The sequence below is a fragment of the Oncorhynchus mykiss genome, chromosome 8, assembly GCF_057628025.1.
Source record: "Oncorhynchus mykiss isolate SJ-2025 chromosome 8, ASM5762802v1, whole genome shotgun sequence".
In the NCBI taxonomy this organism is placed as follows: Eukaryota; Metazoa; Chordata; class Actinopteri; order Salmoniformes; family Salmonidae; genus Oncorhynchus; species Oncorhynchus mykiss.
Window position 1 is genome coordinate 12,629,612 of NC_143029.1, and position 21,748 is coordinate 12,651,359.

Here is a 21,748-nt window from a genome sequence, read left to right on the forward strand (position 1 = left end):
GCCAGAAGAGGACTGGCCACCACACATAGCCTGGTTCCTCTCTAGGTTTCTTCCTAGGTTTTGGCCTTTCTAGGGAGTTTTTCCTAGCCAATGTGCTTCTACACCTGCATTGCTTTTATATTTAATAATCTCAACCCACCCAATTCATATTCATTAAAAAGAGACTCGTTTTATTTTGTCTGGTTTAGCGTCTCAGATAAAGGGATTTGAAAAACGAATCATCAGGAGTAGGCAGTGCCATAAGTGAGTAAACTGACATATGACTAAGGAGTTAATCAGGTCAATTTTTTCTATAAATAGACAGGTATTTACCTCTCCATGGTTGCAGGAGCTTGTCTATTTTTACAAGTTTTCTATTGAAATTCATTGTGGAGAGCTTATTTATATATTTTGTGATATGAATACCAAGTATGTCTACTTCACCATCAGCCCATTTTATGGGTTAGCTGCAAGGTAATGTAAAAGTTGTATTTTTAAAGGATCCAATATGTAATATTGTACACTTGTCATGATTAGGATTTAGTCCAGAGAGTCCAGAAAAGTTATCTAGATCTTTAATGAGACATTGCAGGGATCTAGCCTGCGGACTTAATATAAAAGTTGAGTCATCGGCACACCTTTGTTTTTAAGCCTTGGTTCCAGATTCATGTTACTTCCACATACAGGCGACAAAAACTGTCAGACCACTGTGGACTCTACGGCCGGGTTGTGGCGAGAACCAACATAGTACTACAGCTACAAAGTGAATGGAAACCAATGGGATGCTAACGTTAGCTAACATGACAAACTATGTCACTAAAACATTGGATTGCTATGATTATTTGTTCATGGACTCTTTTGGAGGTAAGAAAGTTAAGTGCTCGATTCAATCAGATCCGCAGGCACAGGTACTCACACTCTCCAACAGACACTGTAACAATAATCAACAGCCCAATGGAAACCAAAGGGCACACTTATACAAGTACTAATCAGTGGGAACAGGTGTGTGTAATGAAAGTTATTTTCAAAAATGTGTTGTATTACTGCCTGAATTTAAAATGGACTAAATAGAGTTTTTGTCAATGGCTCTGAAAGATTCCAAAAAAGTGGCCAATTATTTCAGATCCGGTACCATCATTGGTCCGTGGGTGTGAAAGATTCAGCAGGCTACTGGCATTACACAGCTGGCTAAAAGACTAGTGTAGCTCTGTTGGAATAACTTTTATAGATAACTTTGACACCTTCTGGAAACAGAAGATGCTCTACAGGAATGACGGAGTCCATCCAAATCATCTTGGCTCCTGGACTCTTTCACGTCTGGGTTGAGACAATGACTTATCAATGACCCAAGCCCAGCTCAGATAATCCCTACCATTTCATTGCTGAATTGTAATAATGCTGCAGCAAATGTACATTATCCCAGGGGCGTTGGCAGACACAATGTAAGTAACCTATGTCCGACTAACTTCCCGGAATACCTCTATCGATCCTACAGCTATTGTAAACAGTAATCATGTACCTCTGAATAACTTGGATGGAAAAATACTGAGGATAATAGCGAACGATATTGCCACTCCTATTTGCCATATCTTCAAGCCTACAAGAAAGTGTGTGCCCTCAGACCTGGAGGGAAGCAAAATTCATTGCACTACCCAAGAATAGTACTCAAACACACACACAGCCAACATTGAGTGACAGTGTGTGGGGCTTACAGACACACACAGCCAACATTGAGTGACAGTGTGTGGGGCTTACAGACACACAGAGCCTGCAATAGTTTCCAGCGTTCGAACCATCAAAGAACAGTTAGACCTAGAGCTCTGAAACTTTATAAACCGGTTCTAAAGCTTAAGTCGGTAGTGCACCGTGAGTTATGTAGCTCTAGAAGGTTCTCAGGCCCAGAAACAGCCACGTCCATTTTACATATTGCAGCCCTTGGGTCACACAGAGACACTCCGTTTTCAATGGGCTCATCGGGGGGAGGTTGGGGTGGATAAGCCGCAGAGTTATTCTAGTTACGCTAGCAGGTTCATGTAGTTTGACACATCCGAGTTTCTCCCTAAGGAATTACATGGGTTTATAGGTTATGCTCTAACTCTGCTTCTCTGCAGGCAATTTTCAAAATAATTTTTGCCACGTGTTCAGGGTCACCTGTACCTCTACAGATATCAACATGAAAAGATTGAATGGTCTCCTTCATATCCTAAAGGGGAAGTATGAACTTTACCATCAAATAGGGCTGAAATCTACAAATGGGCAGGCTGAAATCACCACAGAAAGGGAAAAAGATAGCATCACTATAGTCTCTAGGCCCCACAGAAAGGGAAAAAGATAGCATCACCATAGCAAACCTACATTTTATGGGCTTTTAGGTGACAGCGGCAGAACCGTTGAAGATAGAAACACAATTCAACCACAAGAACGTTCCAAGGGTCCTCCCGATCTGTGCAAGCCTAACCTTGACTGTGGGAATGAACCCTGAACAGTGATAACATGGTGTTTTCTTCTAAACGTTTACATTGACATCTCTCCCCATAGGAATACATTGCCTGCTCCCCTAACTTCAACCTGATGCCTATGTGGGGTTATGATTGCCATATCAAACTGTCTTCAATGACGTGGTGGTAAATACCCATTGTAATACGTTGCCAATGGACAGTGTACAGTTGTACATTTCCAATGTATTTAATGAGGGATTTACCATCACCAAATGGACAGGCTGAAATCAACACCAAGGGTTTGCCCAATGAAGTAGCCATTCATTTTTGTCCATTTCATGGGGGTCTTCCCTGAATTTAAAAACATCTTTACTTATGACCTGCCACTAGCTCTGAGTAAAGCCTGTGTGTCTATGTATGTGGATGACTCAACACTATACACGTCAGCTACTACAGTGAGTGAAATCACTGCAACACTCAACAAAGAGCCGCAGTCAGTTTCAGAATGGGTGGCAAGAAATAAGTTAGTCCTAAATAGTTATAAAACTCAAAGCATTGCTTTGAGCAAGTTGAGGAGACTAAACTGCTTGGAGTAACCCTGGATTTTAAACTGTCATGGTCACAACATGTAGATGCAACAGTAGCTAAGATGGAGAGAAGTCTGTCCATAATAAAGCGCTGCTAGGCCTTTTTAACAACACTAGTCCAGAACAGACTATGGGAGGTTCACAGTACTACATAGAGCCATGGCCACATGGAACTCTTTTCAGGTAACAGATGCAAGCAGGAGAATCAGCTTTAAAAAAACAGATAGGAATAGACCTTATGGAACAGCAGGGACTGAGAGGAGTAACACACACACACTTAATGTGTTGTGAAAAGTTTTGTGAAGTGTATATGTAATATTTTAAATTGCATGTAACTGCCTTAATGTTGCTGGACTGCAGGAAGAGTAGCTGCTGCCTTGGAAGCAGTTAATGGGGAGCCTTAGAAAATACAAATACAAATACATACAATACTATACATACACAATATACATACATACACAATACCCCATAATGTCTAAGGGAAACTATGTTTTTCCATTTTTTTTAATAATTAATAAAAAATGAAAAGCTGGGTTAGGGTTTTCCTGAGTCGCATTGTTCTCAAAACTCCCAAATATGTTATCTCTTGTTTCACAGGTTGTACTTTACCATATAATACCTTGTGACCCTGCTCTACCACATAGTTTACTAATGTGGTGATGGTGGTATGAGTTGCTTCGTCTTTTCACGCCAATAACAAATTCACTACATATTGTATCAACACAAAAGCCCCAAATCTACACGCTCACCGGCATGAAACAAAGCTTGACTATTTGTAAACATACAGTGGGGCAAAAAAGTATTTAGTCAGCCCCCAATTGTGCAAGTTCTCCCACTTAAAAAGATGAGAGAGGCATCTAATTGTCATCATAGGTACACTTCAACTATGACAGACAAAATGAGAAAAAAAATCCAGAAAATCACATTGTAGGATTTTTTATGAATTTATTTGCAAATTATGGTGGAAAATAAGTATTAAGCAGAGCTGGTTAGGCTTTTACATGTTTATTCAAAACATTGGTGACTAACTGTGCTGCTGGCAATAATTCAAATTACGTTCTTTACTTAACGTCTACTGACACCGACCATATTCAACCGGCGTTGAGCATTGGTAATTTCATCAGTTATTCTGCGCTCTGGTACATTCAAACAGCTGCTCTGAAATCCAAACAAAATAGCCTGAACGAATGCAGACCAAGGAGCATCATAAGTCACTCTGGGTTCATCCTGTCTTTATCTGCATGTGGGTTGTTGTCTTAACCCCACCCTGGCTTAGTTTCCCAGATGCAAGGATGATTTAGAGACAATGAGGAATTGTTCCTCCTGGCTATCTCTATCTCAGTTTACACCCACCACATCTTGTCTATGTAATGCAGTCTTTAACTCATTTGTCAGCTCAAGCCATATCTAGTGAACATACGCCCAGATTAGCTGCAGGGAACTAGAGTGGAGACCATAAAACACAGCATTAACAGGACAGAAATACAGTGCCTTGCGAAAGTATTCGGCCCCCTTGAACTTTGCGACCTTTTGCCACATTTCAGGCTTCAAACATAAAGATATAAAACTGTATTTTTTTGTGAAGAATCAACATCAAGTGGGACACAATCATGAAGTGGAACGACATTTATTGGATATTTCAAACTTTTTTAACAATTCAAAAACTGAAAAACTGTGCGTGCAAAATTATTCAGCCCCTTTACTTTCAGTGCAGCAAACTCTCTCTAGAAGTTCAGTGAGGATCGATGAATGATCCAATGTTGGCCTAAATGACTAATGATGATAAATACAATCCACCTGTGTGTAATCAAGTCTCCGAATAAATGCACCTGCACTGTGATAGTCTCAGAGATCCGTCAAAAGCGCAGAGAGCATCATGAAGAACAAGGAACACACCAGGCAGGTCCGAGATACTGTTGTGAAGAAGTTTAAAGCCGGATTTGGATACAAAAAGATTTCCCAAGCTTTAAACATCCCAAGGAACACTGTGCAAGCGATAATATTGAAATGGAAGGAGTATCAGACCACTGCAAATCTACTAAGACCTGGCCGTCCCTCTAAACTTTCAGCTCATACAAGGAGAAGACTGATCAGAGATGCAGCCAAGAGGCCCATGATCACTCTGGATGAACTGCAGAGATCTACAGCTGAGGTGGGAGACTCTGTCCATAGGACAACAATCAGTCGTATATTGCACAAATCTGGCCTTTATGGAAGAGTGGCAAGAAGAAAGCCATTTCTTAAAGATATCCATAAAAAGTGTTGTTTAAAGTTTGCCACAAGCCACCTGGGAGACACACCAAACATGTGGAAGAAGGTGCTCTGGTCAAATAAAACCAAAATTTAACTTTTTGGCAACAATGCAAAACGTTATGTTTGGCGTAAAAGCAACACAGCTGAACACACCATCCCCACTGTCAAACATGGTGGTGGCAGCATCATGGTTTGGGCCTGCTTTTCTTCAGCAGGGACAGGGAAGATGGTTAAAATTGATGGGAAGATGGATGGAGCCAAATACAGGACCATTCTTCAAGAAAACCTGATGGAGTCTGCAAAAGACCTGAAGACTGGGACGGAGATTTGTCTTCCAACAGGACAATGATCCAAAACATAAAGCAAAATCTACAATGGAATGGTTCAAAAATAAACATATCCAGGTGTTAGAATGGCCAAGTCAAAGTCCAGACCTGAATCCAATCGAGAATCTGTGGAAAGAGCTGAAAACTGCTGTTCACAAATGCTCTCCATCCAACCTCACTGAGTTCGAGCTGTTTTGCTAGGAGGAATGGGAAAAAATGTCAGTCTCTCGATGTGCAAAACTGATAGAGACATACCCCAAGCGACTTACAGCTGTAATCGCAGCAAAAGGTGGCGCTACAAAGTATTAACTTAAGGGGGCTGAATAATTTTGCACGCCCAATTTTTCAGTTTTTGATTTGTTAAAAAAGTTTGAAATATCCAATAAATGTTATTCCACTTGATGATTGTGTCCCACTTGTTGTTGATTCTTCACAAAAAAATACAGTTTTATATCTTTATGTTTGAAGCCTGAAATGTGGCAAAAGGTCTCAAAGTTCAAGGGGGCCGAATACTTTCGCAAGGCACTGTATCTTACTGTTTGTTAAGTAAATAATCGTTTACTATTAACATCAAACAAATCAGGTAAGTATGTAATTTTCTATCACAATGGAGTGTGTCTCCCAGTTTAGAACTAGAGGGGTCACAGATTGTCCCGGAGTTTGACCTGGTTTTGGTTTTGACTGGCTTCTGGTTTTCTAGAATGGCTTTATCCCAGAGGGTTCTGTAGGCAAGTCTCATCGCTATAGCTGTAGTTAGAGGGTACATACTGTATTGGTATTTTTAGCAAAGGACATTTTATGGAAAATAAAAAGTATAAACGTTTGGAAAATACATACTGGTGACTATGTACATTTCTTTCTGTTATTTTCTCTCAGCTCGAAAAATGAGTAGAATTGCAAAAAATGTGCTTTACAACTGCAACATTTTCTCTACACTACCAAGACACCGTTTTAAGTAATATATTATTTAAGAGTTTACACTTCCTCTGTGGGGATGTCAAAATAATGAAATATATTCATTTTTAAATGTTTTAAAAAGTAAAAAGTAAACGTTTTTAAAATTTTACTTGCCATTATTTTTTTTATTATTATTTTTTTGCTAACATATGATAGGAGGTGGGTAGGTCATCAGTCTGCCTGGGCAAAGGTCGCTGAAAACCCCTGGCCGACAGATTAGAGAGGAGTACCTGTAACCGGAGGGTCTTCGGTTATAATCTCTAGCCAGGCACTAAAAAGTTACAGGTCCCAAGTTATATTTCCTACTGTTGTTCCTACATGACATTGGCTACATCCTGTGCACCTCTCAAATGTATTCAGAGCAGAAGACTACATTTCGATGAAACAGTTGGATTAATAAAAGTTGTATTTGATTACTCACCACTCACCAAATAGCCATGGAATTAGTCATCAGATGTCTGAGCCCTTTTTCTGTCTGAAAAGTAATATTCCAAACCATAACAAGTCCTATAGCAGAAACATATTCTCACACACACAAATACCATTATTTAGTACAAAATCTGCATCATCATTTCAAGTACCAACCACCCATTCCATTACTGCTTCAACATTGTATAGCTTCAAAACATGGTTAAAATTATCATTTGAATCATATGAACTGTCAGTCCTTGCATTCATAGCTCCATCTATGAAGTTGACAGTAGTTCAATTTTGCCAGCCTCATTCCTGAATTGTTTATCAAAACAAGTGGTAGGGCGGCTATTTTGTTGTTTCTCAAATGCCAGACTGTAGCTTAATGTGTTTGTGTCATGCAATGTGCTGAACAAACACATAGGAACATAAACAAAACATAGACAAAACAATAATATTATACCTCTCTGTAAATAATGTTTTGGGGATTGTCATGAAGTAAATAAAGTAGTATAATTATTAATTTTGAAGAAAAATAAACATAAACCATTCAGTACATTGCATGACGTGTGTCATCTTTTATGTCATGCAATGTACTGTACAGTACCAGTCAAAAGTTAGGACACACCTACTAATTCAAAGTTTTTTCTTTATTTGTACTTTAACCTTTATTTAACTATGCAATTCAGTCAAGAACAAATTCTTATTTACAATGACGGCCTACACAGGCCAAACCCTAACGCCGCTGGGCCAATTGTGCACCGCCCTATGGGACTCTTAAACACGGCTGGTTGTGATACAGCCTGGAATCGAACCAGGGTCTGTAGTGACACCTCTAGCACTGAGATGCAGTGCCTTAGACCGCTGCGCCATTTGGGATATCAAAACTATGAAATAACACATATGGAATCGTGCAGTAAACAAAAAAGTGTTAAACAAATCAAAAAATATTTTATATCTGAGATTCTTCAAAGTAGCCACCCTCTGCCTTGATGACAGCTTTGCACACTCTTGGCAATCTCTCAATCAACTTCATCTGGAATGCTTTTTCAACAGTCTTGAAGGAGTTCCCACATATGCTGAGCACTTGTTGGCTGCTTTTCTTTCCCTCTGCGGTCCAACTCATCCCAAACCATCTCAATTGGGTTGAGGTCGGGGAATTGTGGAGGTCAGATCATCTGATGCAGTACTCCATCACTCTACTTCTTGGACAAATAGCACTTACAGTGCCTTGCAAAAGTATTCATCCCCCTTGAAGCTTTTCCTATTTTGTTGCATTACAACCTGTAATTTAAATGGATTTTAATGTAATGGACATACACAAAATAGTCCAAATTGGTGAAGTGAAATGAAAAAATTACTTTATTCAAAAAATTATAAAAAATTTAAAAAAACAGAAAAGTGATGCAGTACATGATGATGCAGTACATATCACTTTGCTATGAAGCCCCTAAAAAAAGATCTGGTGCAACCAATTACCTTCAGTTGGCCACCTGTGTGTCACATGATCTCAGTATATATACACCTGTTCTGAAAGGCCCCAGAGTCTGCAACACCACTAAGCAAGGGGCACCACCAAGCAAGTGGAAATATGAAGAACAAGGAGCTCTCCAAACAGCTCAGGGACAAAGTTGTGGAGAAGTACAGATCAGGGTTGGGTTATAAAAAAATATCCCAAACTTTGAACATCCCACGGAGCAGCATTAAAACCATTATTAAAACATGGAAAGAATAGGGCACCACAACAAACCTGCCAAGAAAGGGCCACCCACCAAAGCTCACGGACCAGGCAAGGAGGGCATTAATCAGAGAGGCAACAAAGAGAACAAAGATAACCCTGAAGGAGCTGCAAAGCTCCACAGCGGAGATGGGAGTATCTGTCCGTAGGTCCACTTTAAGCCATACACTCCACAGAGCTGGGCTTTACGGAAGAGTGGCCAGAAAAAAGCCATTGCTTAATGGAAAAAATAAGCAAACATGTTTGGTGTTCACCAAAAGGCATGTGGGAGACTCCCCAAATATATGGAAGAAGGTACTCTGGTTAGATGAGACTAAAATTGTGCTTTTTGGCCAAAACGCTATGTCTGGTGCAAACCCAACACCTCTCATCACCCCGAGAACACCATCCCCACAGTGAAGCATAGTGGTGGCAGCATCATGCTGTGGGGATGTTTTCATCGGCAGGGACTGGGAAACTGGTCAGAAAGGAGGGAATGATGGATTGCGCTATATACAGGGAAATTCTTGAGGGGAAACCGTTTCAGTCTTCCAGGGATTTGAGATTGGGACAGAGGTTCACCTTCCAACAGGACAATGACCCTAAGCATACTGCTAAAGCAATACTTGAGTGGTTTAAGGGGAAACATTTAAATGTCTTGGAATGGCCTAGTCAAAGCCCAGACCTCAATCCAATTGAGAATCTGTGGTATGACTTATAGATTGCTGTACACCAGCGGAACCCATCCAACTTGAAGCAGCTGGAGCAGTTTTACCTTGAAGAATGGACAAAAATCCCAGGGGCTAGATGTGCCAAGCTTATAGATACATACCCCAAGAGACTTGCAGCTATAATTGCTGTAAAAGGTGGCTCTACAAAGTATTGACTTTGGGGAGGTGAAGAGTTATGCATGATCAAGTTTTCTGTTTTTTTGTCTTATTTCTTGTTTGTTTCACAAGAAAAATATGTTGCATCTTCAAAGTGGTAGGCATGTTGTGTAAATCAAATGATACAAACTCCCCAAAAATCTAATTTTAATTCCAGGTTGTAAGGCAAAATGCCAAGGGGGGTGAATACTTTCGCAAGCCACTGTATACACCCTGGAGGTGTGTTGGGTAATTGTCCTGATGAAAAACAAATGATAGTCCCACTAAGCGCAAACCAGATGGGATGGAGTATTACTGCAGAATGTTGTGGTAGCCATGTTGGTTAAGTGTGCCTTGAATTCTAAATAAATCACTGACAGTGTCTCCAGCAAAGCACACCCACATCATCAAACCTCCTCCTCCTCCATGCTTCATGGTAGGAACCACACATGCAGAGATCATCCGTTCATCTACTCTGCGTCTTACAAAGACACAGCGGTTGGAACCAAAAATCTCAAATTTGGACTCATCAGACCAACGGACAGATTTCCACCAGTCTCATGTCCATTGCTTGTGTTTCTTGGCCCAAGCAAGTCTCTTCTTCTTATTGGTGTCCTTTAGTGGTGGTTTCTTTGCAGCAATTCGACCATGAAAGCCTGATTCACGCAGTCTCCCGTGAACAATTGATGTTGAGACGTGTCTGTTACTTGAACTCTGTGAAGCATTTATTTGGGCTGCAATCTGAGGTGCAGTTATCACTAATGAACGTATCCTCTGCAGCAGAGGTAACTCTGGGTCTTCCTTTCCTGTGGCGGTCCTCATGAGAGCCAGTTTCATCATAGCACTTCATGGTTTTTGTGACTGTACTTCAAGAAAGTTCTTGAAATTTTCTGGATTGACTGACCTTCATGTCTTAAAGTAATGATGTACTGTCATTTATCTTTGCTTATTTGAGCTGTTCTTGCCATAATATGGACTCAGTCTGTTACCAAATAGGGATATCTTCTGAATACCACCCCTAACTTGTCACAGCACAACTGAACGACTCAAACGCATTAAGAAAGAAAGAAATTCCACAAATTAACTTTTAACAAGGCACATATGTTAATTGAAATGTATTCTATATTCTGCAATGTAGAAAATAGTAAAAATAAAGACCCTGGAATGAGTAGGTGTGTCCAGACTTTTGACTGGTTCTGTATGCCATAACTTATTCATTGCTGTGATGTTACACAGCAACACTGTATGTCTGAGACAAAAGCTTTCTCAGGGACAATAATGTTTATCTTATCTTATTAGCAACCAGGTTAATAATGGACATGGTTGACAAAAAAGTACTGTAAAATGCTCAGGTGCATTCTGTGATGTGGACTTTTTGCCATCTAGTGGTTTAAATTTAAATGATGCTCTTTTGAGAAGTAAAATATGGAGAGGAATTAAAGGTGCCTCTCAAAGCACAACTGCTTTCCTCATTTCAAGAGACAATATACGTACCACTCTTTGTGACCTGAAAATGTTGGCATCACATTATCAGAAAATTGTTTCCATTTGTTGTATCCACATCAGTGATACATTAGTTACATTCTGTACAAATTAGCACACATTTAAACATTTCAAAAATTGTTAGTTAATGTTTTCTTATTTGGTGTGCAGTAGCCTAAATCAGAGATATAACGACTGAGAATGAATGGAGACTGTGCGTGCACAGTTGTTATAGACTTGAAAAATGTGTCTACCAAACGGTCCAACAATGGCTCCGCCTATCTCCACCCAGTAAGTAATGATAATGGGGACACTACCCACTGGGCACAGACGTCAATTCAACGTCTATTCCACATTTGTTCAATGTAATTTCATTGAAATGGCGTGGAAACAACGTTGATTTAACCAGTGTGTGCTCAGTGAGTAGATTTTAACACTGCCATTGATGCACGGTCATGTGTGGCCTAGGCGTACTGTATAGGACCAATTATGAAGAAGAGGGTTGTGATGTGCTGCTGAGTGTCTCAGGGAAGTTAAACTCCTCCATGTACGGAATGAATAAAGTATCACGAGTCGTCTGAAATATTTTATACTTAAACAGCTCAAATGCAATATGTGAAAGAATGGCATTGGCTATGTTAATTTAGAACATTGGAGATGCAGGTAGCCTAGTGGTTAGAGAGTTAGACTAGTAACCGAAAGGTTGCAAGATCAAATCCCCGAGCTGATGAGGTAAAAATCTGTCGCTCTGCCCCTGAACAAGGCAATTATGCTTTTATGACATTGAGTTAAAATTATACTATATCAAAGTTGGGATTATGTATTGCCTAATTTTTGGCTCAACCCCCTTCTAATTAACCCACTGTTCCTAGGCCGTCATTGAAAATAAGAATTTGTTCTTTTTTTTCTAGTTAAATAAAGGAAAAATAAAAATGATTTTGAATAGGTATCACACGTGTGCTCAAGACAAAAACAGTGATAAATCAGTGCTCCTTTGAAGAGTTTGTTGATAACGATACACACATGCCCAATTACATCACTTGTTATCGATACACAGGAAATATCAGTATAATACCCTGCAAAGAAATTGTTACCTTTTTGGTTCTGAACTCTCATCTCCACATTGAATGAAGAGAGGCTGATTATAGATAATGTAGACCTATAAGCTTATGTTTGAATTCTCAGTTTGAATTTATATGCAAGTCAGCTTTTTGTTAGTCAAGAAAATGATGCAATAAAGCCTGTTTTTGGACTTCACCCTTGCCTGTAGCTGTGTACCCAGACCCACTTCGCTCCAGTCAGTGGCAGGGGCCAGGCCTTGCTACACTTGCCTAATGCATTAAGTATATTATGTCCATGCATAAGTTCATAGATACATACACAGTGGTGACCTATTTGTTTCTTGTGAATGTGATATCCCTCTGAATATCCTAAGATGGGAGTAATTGATAGTCATAACATGATCTGCTTAATTAACTCATTCAAACTAAACAAGTGGAAGTATTTACTCTTCTTAAGCACATAAATATGTTCTAAAATGCAATATCTGAACAAAAAGGAGACAAGTAAATGTGTATCAATAAAACGTTTAGTAATAGGTTATGTATTGCTTTTATATATTATGTCAATGCTATGTTGTTTGAATGCATGCTTTTGTGACATTGAGTTAAAATTATATCAAAGTTGGGATTATGTATTGCCTCATTTTTGTCTCAATCCCCTTCTAACAAGTGAATTGGAGTTTTATCAGGAAAAAATATACAATAAAATGTGTGAAATAAGATGAAACCTTCGCAATTCATTTAAACTGAGAGAAATCACTAGTTTTTGCTGTTTTCTTCAGTGGTCTTCCTAATCTTGGAAAATATGTGTTACTACTGCACAAAAAAAGTGACTTATTCTGCAAGTTTGTTATCAAATCCATGGACAGTTTTATGAAACTAGTTGCCTTTGTCCCTCCACACATACGTATGGGATGGACTTTGGAGTAGGGGCAGCACTGTCTGTAGCTCCCACTTCCCCTTCCTATAGAATCCCTAGGGTATAAAAGACTAGTGCTGGAGTGGAGAAATCAGTCTCGACGAGGACTCGCCAACGCAAAGGAAAGAGCTTCAACGAACCCATCATGGGGGACACAAAGCTCTCTCTTTTGCTTCTTCTGAGCACCCTTGCCTTAGCCCGTAAGTACCTCTCTGACTGGTCCCTGCTGTGAATAAAAATCTATTTTTACCAGGTAGTAGTTTGTTTCTTGAGTTTACATGTTTGTTATTTTCAGATTTATAGTATATGCTTTAAAAGTTTGAATTTGGGACATTTTTAGTTTTACATATTAAAATACCAAAGAGACATGTATGTAGCTGTTAACTTTTTAAAATATTTAAAATTAACTTTTACCCAGTAGTAGTTGTCACGCTCTGACCTTAGAAAGCCTTTTATTTCTCTGTTTTTGGTTAGGTCAGGGTGTGATTAGGGTGGGCATTCTAGGTTTTCTGTTTCTATGTTTTCTATTTATTATTTTTTTTGCCATGTGTGGTTACCAATCAGAGGCAGCTGTCATTCATTGTCTCTGATTGGGGATCATACTTAGGCAGCCCTTTTTCCCACCTTCTGTTGTGGGATCTTGTCTTTGGTTGTTGCATGTGTTGCACTCCTAGCTTTACGTTCGTTGAGTTGTTTATTGATTTTGGTGGAACATTTCAAATGAAAGAAAATGTACGCCTCCCACGCTGCACCTTGGTCTTCATTTAACAACGAGCGTAACAGTAGTTTGTTTCTTAAGTTTTCATGTTTGTAATTTTCAGATTTTAGGTATTTTCTTTAGAAGTGTTCCATTCGGAAATGTTTTATTTTAAATATTCTAATGCCAAACCAAATTATCGGTAGCTGTTGACTTGAACAACTAGAATTTGTTTATAAAAGTGTTTTGCTTTGCTTTGCACGTGCAATATCTATTATATCATTTTGTTGCAAAATAGTTTTTTTTTGTAAAATAACACTTGGAACATTACAGAGTGAACTGAAGCATCTCCTCTCGACATTGCACAGTTAATCTCGTAAAATAAGCACTGTCCCTGTTTTGCGAAATTACAAGTTAACTTTCTTCAAAACCACCAAATACATTGACTATATATCAGCAATACTATTTCTGATGGTGAACCTGAACCATCTAAATAAAATGTAAATGATGAAAGTCCTGTTAAGCTGGTCGATGTAAATCGAGATCTGTCTTTGAGCTTTTTGTCCTCTATTTGTAGTCTGGTTTTCTCACAAAATGTATGATTTAATAAGTGATACTGTGCAAGCAATTTTACAAATATCTTAATTCTGACAGTGCAGACGTGCAAATATCACTTTCTGGGATGCAAACAATATACGTTTTTATACGAGTGGGGGCAGTTCCCCCTCACACCCACATGATTTGATAGTACAGTGAGTAGAGGGGACAGGCAGTTGAACAGATACATAACTTCGCCCACACCATTCAAAGAAATTAAAACTGCTTTTTACACACTTAAAAACGATTTCAGTCATGTTGTAATTAATTATCAAACTTCTGTATAATCCTGCTTTGACCAAAATTGCGTTATCCACTCACAGAATCCCAAGACGATGGTGCCGAAGAACATCCAACATGCTTGTGTAAGTACCAACAAATCATTGCTTATCCTACCAATGTGCTGCAGTTTGCTCACTGTTATGGCAACATGACGGATCTTTACTCAAACACATTCAAAATACAATTTCTAATCTCTCCCTAGTGGCAAGAAGGTACAAGAGCCTTCACAAATATGAATACCAGTACGAAGCAGAGTCCCTGAATGCAATTAAAGGAGCTTCCAATCTCATGAATGGACCCAAGTGCTCTTGCAAGGTAGACATCATACCTCAGAGCATTAAGCCTTCACTTCAGTCCATTAATATTGTCCTCACGCAACATCCCAGTAAGCAAGCCTTCTAACCTTTGTCTCCCTCTACAGGTCGAGATTGAAGTTCCTCAGTCTTGCAGCTACATCCTGCGCACCACAGGCTGTAGCTTGAGTGAGGTTGTTGATATGGACGCAGAGGGCAAACCTGTGTTCGGACCTGCCCTCGGATCTGATACCTTCGCTGCTGCCATGGAGAAGTAAGACCCCAAGGCTGTCACAAATGCCCTAACCCAACCCTTGTCCCCAATATTTGTTAAAAATTCCTTGTCCTCTCTTCTATTAAGCACATTGTAATTTGGAGTTAACAACTGGTAACCAACCTTTCACTTCTCTCCCTGCTCAGACATCCTCTGAAGGTTGTGGTTGAGGGAGTGTATGATGTGAAACTGTACCCTGAGGAGGATGAGTCCGTGACCATCCTGAACATTAAGAGAGGTATCGTCTCTGCTCTTGCCGTGCCCCTGCTGGAAGAGGAGAACAACAAGAAAATGGTATGTTGATCTTCTCAGAAAACACCCTAATCATAACTACACACTTTGTATTACAGTGTAGTTTCAGTGATATGTGCAAGTAATTTCATATTGAGTACTTTATTACTCTAATGGGTACTTTAGAGTAGCCTAGTGGGTAGAGCATTGGACTAGTAACTGAAAGGTTGCAAGATCAAATCCCCGAGCTGACAAGGTAAAAATCTACCATTCTGCCCCTGAACAAGGCAGTTAACCCACTGTTCCTAGGACGTCATTGAAAATAAGAATTTGTTCTTAACTGACTTACCTAGTTAAATAAAGGAAAAATAAACAGTGTGTACCTTTTTACCCCATATTATTCAATACAACTGGAAACTACCTGGTAAACAATGGTACATATTGGTGCTTGTTTTAGTGAATCCAAGAAAGAAAAATGTCATTATTGTGTAATAAAGCAATAATAAATGAAAGGGTATGCAGTACTGTTGGCACGCCGACATGATGCACTACAAGGTACAAGACTAGCAAAGAAAATTATATTCATGGCTCTGCAGAGAGCAATTTCTCACATTCAGTTTTTCGGAAAACATAAATCCGTATTTATAGTTATTCAAATATGTCAAGGATCATTGACTTTTCCCTTAGCCGACCATCCACGGCATGTGCAAGACCAACTACAAAGTCAACGCCATGGAGAACATCGCTACTGACATCTCTCTCAACAGGGACTTGTCCCAATGTGACCACTTCATCCCCCAGAGGGACCACACCAGCCCCCTGGCCCTCATCTCTGGCATGGTAAGACTGCAAGACAGTAAAAGCTGCTGGTTAGATTCTGAATTACACCCTAAATCATTTATTAATCCTAATTCACTTTTTAACTCCTTTCCAAAAACCCTTCAAAGTACTTATCTTTCTCTGCTCCAGTAGCTGAAATGAAAACTAATATTACTCCTAATTCACTTTTTAACTCCTTTCCAAGAAAACCTAAACAATAATAATTTATCCTCCTACAGCACTATCCTCTTGCTCAGCTGATCAGAAGCTCCCAGACCTGCAACTACAAGTTTGACAATGACAAGAAGCACATGATCTCTGGTGCCTGCACTGAGAACCACATCCTGGTGCCTTTCTCTCACAAGTGTGTAAAACATTATGCCTATAATGTTTTATGAAATACACACCTGCAATGTTAAGAGATGTTGCATAAGTCTTTATCATCTCTTTGGCTTTCCACAGGGGAGAGTATGGAGTTACCAACGTTGGCAAGCAGTTCCTGACTCTGCTCGATGTTTCCACATACAATGAGAGAGTTTTTGACCACAGTAAGTATCCCTTACATTGCATTCTAATTATGAAGATGATTGAAACAGGATTTCAGTGTCAAAACTGACTTTATCTTCCTGCAGATGTGGCCAACCTCAAGGGTCTGCCAATGGAGGCTGATGAGGACAAGAGCGTTGTTCAGGACAAGGATGCTCCTCTGGCTGTCCTGAGGGAACTGGCCACTCTGTCCAACGGTGAGAAGCGAGCCCACCTCTTCCAGCAGCTTGTGAGCATGGTCCGTGGAATGAAGGCTGAGACCCTGAGCCCTGCTATCCCCGAGGCCCTGAAGGTATCCGGACCCCTGACCTACCAGGTTCTGGCCCAGTGCGGTACCCCAGAGTGCAGCAGTGCCATCATGCAGATCCTCAGGACCTTTGACAACTCTGCCTTTGAGGTTGATGCCATCGTGTTCGCTATGGGACTGGTCCCCAACCCCTCTGCCCTCCTGGTCAACGACATGCTGGCTATGGCACGGTACAAGCAGAGCAAGCCTATCCTGTATGCCCTGAGCAATGTTGTCAAGAGGTAAACAGACATTTTAAAGCAACATATTTTCTAAATTGAACTAAGCAGATGCAGACAATGAAATTCTTATGTTGAATTTCACATTGTGTTCCTCATCAGGTTCTACAAGGCTGAGGGCAAAGTGACCCCTGAGATCGAGGCTGTTGCTGAGTTTGCTGTTGCCCAGCTGGGTGACTGCACCGGTGACAAGGAGCAGAACTTCCTGGCCCTGAGGGTGAATGTTCCATCGCTCCCCTTAGCTTTTTCAGATTTACTCAATCAACAATTTGAATCAGAATAATTCATGTTTGCTTCTTTCTGCTCCCCAGGTTATTGGTAACATGGCTGCAGCCATGGGAGCCGCCAGTCCTGCCCTGAAGTCTGCTATGATCCAGTGTGTAAACGAGCCCGCCGCTTCCTTGGAAGTCCAACAGGCTGCCATTCAGGCATTCAAACAGACCCCTGTCCCTGAGGAGGTAACTCACTCTTATCCTATTAGCTTAAAAATATATATATGGAAACCATCAACTCTTCGTTCACTGCAGTACTGTTATACACATTCTCCTTTACAGGGCAGAGAGGTGCTCATGCAGGTTCTTTTGAATGGTGCTAGCCCCCTGCAGAAGCGTGTTGCTGCCTACCTGGTGCTGATGAAGGACCCCCAGCCTGCTGAACTAGCTCAGCTGGCCGCCGCTCTGCCCATCGAAGAAGACCAGCAGGCCAAGAGCTTTGTCATCTCCCACCTGACTAACATACTGGAATCCACTGCAGCCGAGACACAGGAGTAAGAGAGATATCATCTGCAGTATTTACTGCCTCAGCTAACAGAAATATTCTGTTCGGTTGTTCCCTCCTCATCATAGGTTTGACCATGTAATAAATTATTCCATCCATTACAGGCTGAGACAGAACATTCTTGATGCCCTGCAGGGCAATGAGGTTGGAACTGTCATGGATCCCACCAAGTTCTCCCGCAACTACATGATTGGATCTGTGCAAGGAAATATGCTCTTTGAGGGCACCAGCTATCTGCCCAAGGAAGTCATGCTGGAGATGACCCTGAAGGCCTTCGGCTACAATGTGGACATGATGGAGGTAAAAAATACTATTTAATTTGTTTCCCTGAGCCTTTTATAGAGATTATGTTTTTTTACAGAATATACAATTATTTTTCTATCGGTCTCATGGTGAACATTCTCTTCACTTGTAAGGTTGGCATGGAAGGCAAAGGACTTGAGCCAACTGTTGAGGCTTTGTTCGGAGAGAACGGATTCTTCCCTGACACGGTTCTAAAGATCGTCTACTTCGTTTCTGACAAGATGCCCCTGCAGGTCAATGAGGTCATGAAGAGGATGATGCCCGCTCTGAAGAAAGACAGACTGAAGAGACAGGTATTTAAAACCATACTATGTTCTTCCTCTTTCCTTAAAAAACATTTTAATTAGTGTGATTTTAATCCTAGTTATTTAATTGTAGCATGAGCTAACTGTCTCTTTCCTTGAAAAAAATATTCTGTAGGCTTCCCAGAACATCGTGAGAGAAATCGGCCGCAACCTCAACAGACTGGTCAGGGATCTAAAGGCGCAGGAGTCCCCTGAGGCTATGATTTACCTGAGACTGCTGGGAAATGAACTTGGATACCTGAAGACCAATGAGCTAGAGAAGATGGCCTACTCTGCTGGTCTGATGATTGACAACGTACTCAAGATGTTCCCCACTGATGTATGTACAAAATATGGAAAAAAGCAACACTATCACATCAGATATACATTCATGTTAACTCATCAGGTCAAGAATTACATATCAATGATAAAAAATGTCAACTCAATTTACTATCCAAAATCTGAAATGTACATGTTCCACAGCTGATGAAGGGACTGATGACCAACGCTGACAATGAAGTCTTCGCCCATTACATCTTCATGGATAACGTATTCTTCCTGCCAACTGCCACTGGTGTGCCACTGAAGATTGCCCTGTCTGGTACCTTCACCCCTGGCATCAAGGGAGGACTGCACATTACACCCGACATGGTAAACTTTTCTATTTATTTTCACTGATCTGTTTTCTATTTGTAGTAACCCTAATACATGTGACGTCGGTCAGTCTTTTTGCATATCTATATAATGTACTTGGACTGATCCCATTCCCACAGAGCGAGGTCTCATTCATGCCCTCTGCTGGAATTGAGTTTGTGGCCCGGGTTGGTTCCCACATTCCTGAGTACCTTCTCTCTGGCCTGGAGATGCATACCAGCCTATACCACGAGAGTGGGCTCAGCGCTAAGCTCGTCATGGCTGACAAACAGGTCAAGCTGACCATCCCTGCTCCTCAGGGTCCTGCCAAGCTCATCAGCATCACGTAAGTGTCAGAGTATCATTCAGATAATACCTGATGACCAATATCTATCAGAGCCTAAACTTTCCTTTCCACGACCCCTTTTATAGCAACAAGCTGTTCGAAGTGACCTCTGCTGGAGTGAAACCCATCCCGTCTCTGGTAGAGGACAGAATCAATGTGTCTGAGTGCACTCCATTCTTAGCTGGTATGAAGTACTGCACCACCCTTCAGTACTCTGATGCTAGCTCCCATGACACTGCACCCTACTTCCCCTTTACCGGAGATAGCAAGTAAGTACTAGTTCTATGCAAATACATTTTAACATGCTCCATTTATGTTTTCCTATTTTCAGGTAGAAATTGATCTTAGCCATAACTTTTGGAAATGAAACAATTATTTAGGCTTGCTGTGGAGCTCCACCCCACTGGGGATGTCACTGAATACACGGCCACCATCGGCTACGAACTCCTCAGGGAGGGAGAAGAAGGTCGTCAGAAAGTTGACACTGTAAAGGTGGTCCTGAAGGCAGAAGGTATAGCTAAGTTACAAAATCCCTCTTTTAGAGTAACACAGTCCCTCAATTTCTAACGTACAACCTTTTCCTTGGTGACTAACTAATTCAGTTTATCCTGGACACAGGTGTTGACCCCACTGAGGCCACAGCCACTGTGAAGTACAACAGGAGGAAGAATGTCCTCACCACCGACATCCAGATCCCTGACTTTGACTTGGAGGCCGGAATCAGACTGGGCGTTGTTGATGGCAACACCAAGGGCAAAGGAATACACTCCATCTCCTTTGACCTCATCAACAAGAACATCCCTCAGCTGTCGCTGGTTGGCCGCGCTAAGTAAACTGACAATGCTACCCCACAAAATACTTCCCTGTTTTGGTTTCTTCTGTTTTTCCTTTCTTCCAAATTCCAAATGACTAATTGTTTTCTTTGCAGAATTGAGGCCATGAAGGATGCTATGCTGCAGGTGCAGCTGCTTGTCCCTTCAATCAGGGCTGACGCCACAGTTACAGCAAACGTGAAGCGTGGTGAGGAACTGGAACTTGAGCTTGAGAGTGACATCAAGCTCCCAGAGACCACCTCAGTGCAAAAGATCACCCTAAAATATGGTATGCAGGCTTTCAATATCGCCCAGCATTTTTTACGATAAATTGTTTAGCTTCTTGATCAACTTTAACTGTACGTTTCTGAGAGCTTTGCCAGGCTTTAAATGTCAAGTATCCATGGGAAAGTCATTAAAATGTCATTTAATTTACAATGAATTTCTCCTACTTTGTAGATGATAAGAAGATTGTGGCTGAGGTCAAGTCTGACATGAACTCTGAGATCCAGAACATCCTCCCTCATGCCGAAGCATTCCAGAAGATGGTCAGTGATGTTCTTGATCAGCAGGTGGGCCAGACTGACATGAAGGTCCGTCACATCTTCACCAAGTCTGTAGAGGTATAAAAAATAAAAAAAACTTTCATCTTATGATCACCATTATGTCCTCTCTGAACTTAATATATTACAATATGTACAGTACCAGTCAAACGTTGACACACCTACTCATTTAAGGGTTTTTCTATATTTTTACAATTTTCTACACTGTAGAATAATAATGAAGACATCAAAACTATGAAATAGTTTGTTTAACACCAAAAAGTGTTAAACAAATCAAAATCTATTTTACATTTCAGATTCTTCAAAGTAGCCACACTTAGCCTTGATGACAGCTTTGCTCACTCATGGCATTTTCTCAACCAGCAGTTCCCACAAATTCTGAGCACTTGTTGGCTGCTTTTCCTTCACTCTGCGGTCCAACTCATCCCAAACCATCTCAATTGGGTTTAAGCCCTGTGATTGTGGAGGCCAGGTCATCCGATGCAGCACTCCATTACTCTCCTTCTTTGTAAAATAGCTGCAGAATGCTGTGGTAGCCATGCTGGTTGTGTGCCTTGAATTGTAAATAAATCACTGACAGTGTCACCAGCAAAGCACCCCCACACCTCCTCCTCCATGCTTCACGGTGGGAACCACACATGCGTTCACATACTCTGCAACTCATCAGACCAAATGACAGATTTCCACCGGTCTAAAATCCATTTCTCATGTTTCTTGGCCCAAGCAAGTCTCTTCTTATTGGTGTCCTTTAGTGGTGGTTTCTTTGCAGC

General features: G+C 40.8%; 2 protein-coding genes across 2 annotated transcripts in view; both read left to right on the forward strand.

Moving 5' to 3' along the window:
• The window catches only part of LOC110529382 (apolipoprotein B-100), a 78,645-nt gene that overhangs the window by 49,440 nt on the left and 7,457 nt on the right, over positions 1 to 21,748 (forward strand). The gene's annotated exons all lie outside the window — the stretch shown is intronic.
• LOC110529381 (apolipoprotein B-100) lies at positions 13,075 to 21,081 on the forward strand. The gene is made up of 22 exons (XM_021611522.3): positions 13,075 to 13,196; positions 14,614 to 14,655; positions 14,775 to 14,887; positions 14,994 to 15,139; positions 15,286 to 15,433; positions 16,058 to 16,210; positions 16,429 to 16,553; positions 16,652 to 16,737; positions 16,822 to 17,263; positions 17,363 to 17,477; positions 17,572 to 17,718; positions 17,815 to 18,026; positions 18,142 to 18,337; positions 18,454 to 18,633; positions 18,761 to 18,964; positions 19,108 to 19,275; positions 19,398 to 19,603; positions 19,690 to 19,872; positions 19,984 to 20,114; positions 20,222 to 20,432; positions 20,532 to 20,704; positions 20,875 to 21,081. Exons 1-22 carry the CDS (start codon positions 13,142 to 13,144, stop codon positions 21,042 to 21,044), a joined length of 3,606 nt encoding a protein of 1,201 aa, XP_021467197.3. The 5' UTR covers positions 13,075 to 13,141; the 3' UTR covers positions 21,045 to 21,081.

What these genes read in the sequence shown, in the direction of transcription:
- LOC110529381 (XM_021611522.3), top strand. Translation starts at nt 13,142, where the DNA reads ATGGGGGACACAAAGCTCTCTCTTTTGCTTCTTCTGAGCACCCTTGCC. An exon ending in AGAACATCCAACATGCTTGT is followed by an intron (nt 14,656 to 14,774) that starts GTAAGTACCAAC and finishes ATCTCTCCCTAG; the next exon opens with TGGCAAGAAGGTACAAGAGC. An exon ending in ACTGCAGCCGAGACACAGGA is followed by an intron (nt 18,027 to 18,141) that starts GTAAGAGAGATA and finishes CATCCATTACAG; the next exon opens with GCTGAGACAGAACATTCTTG.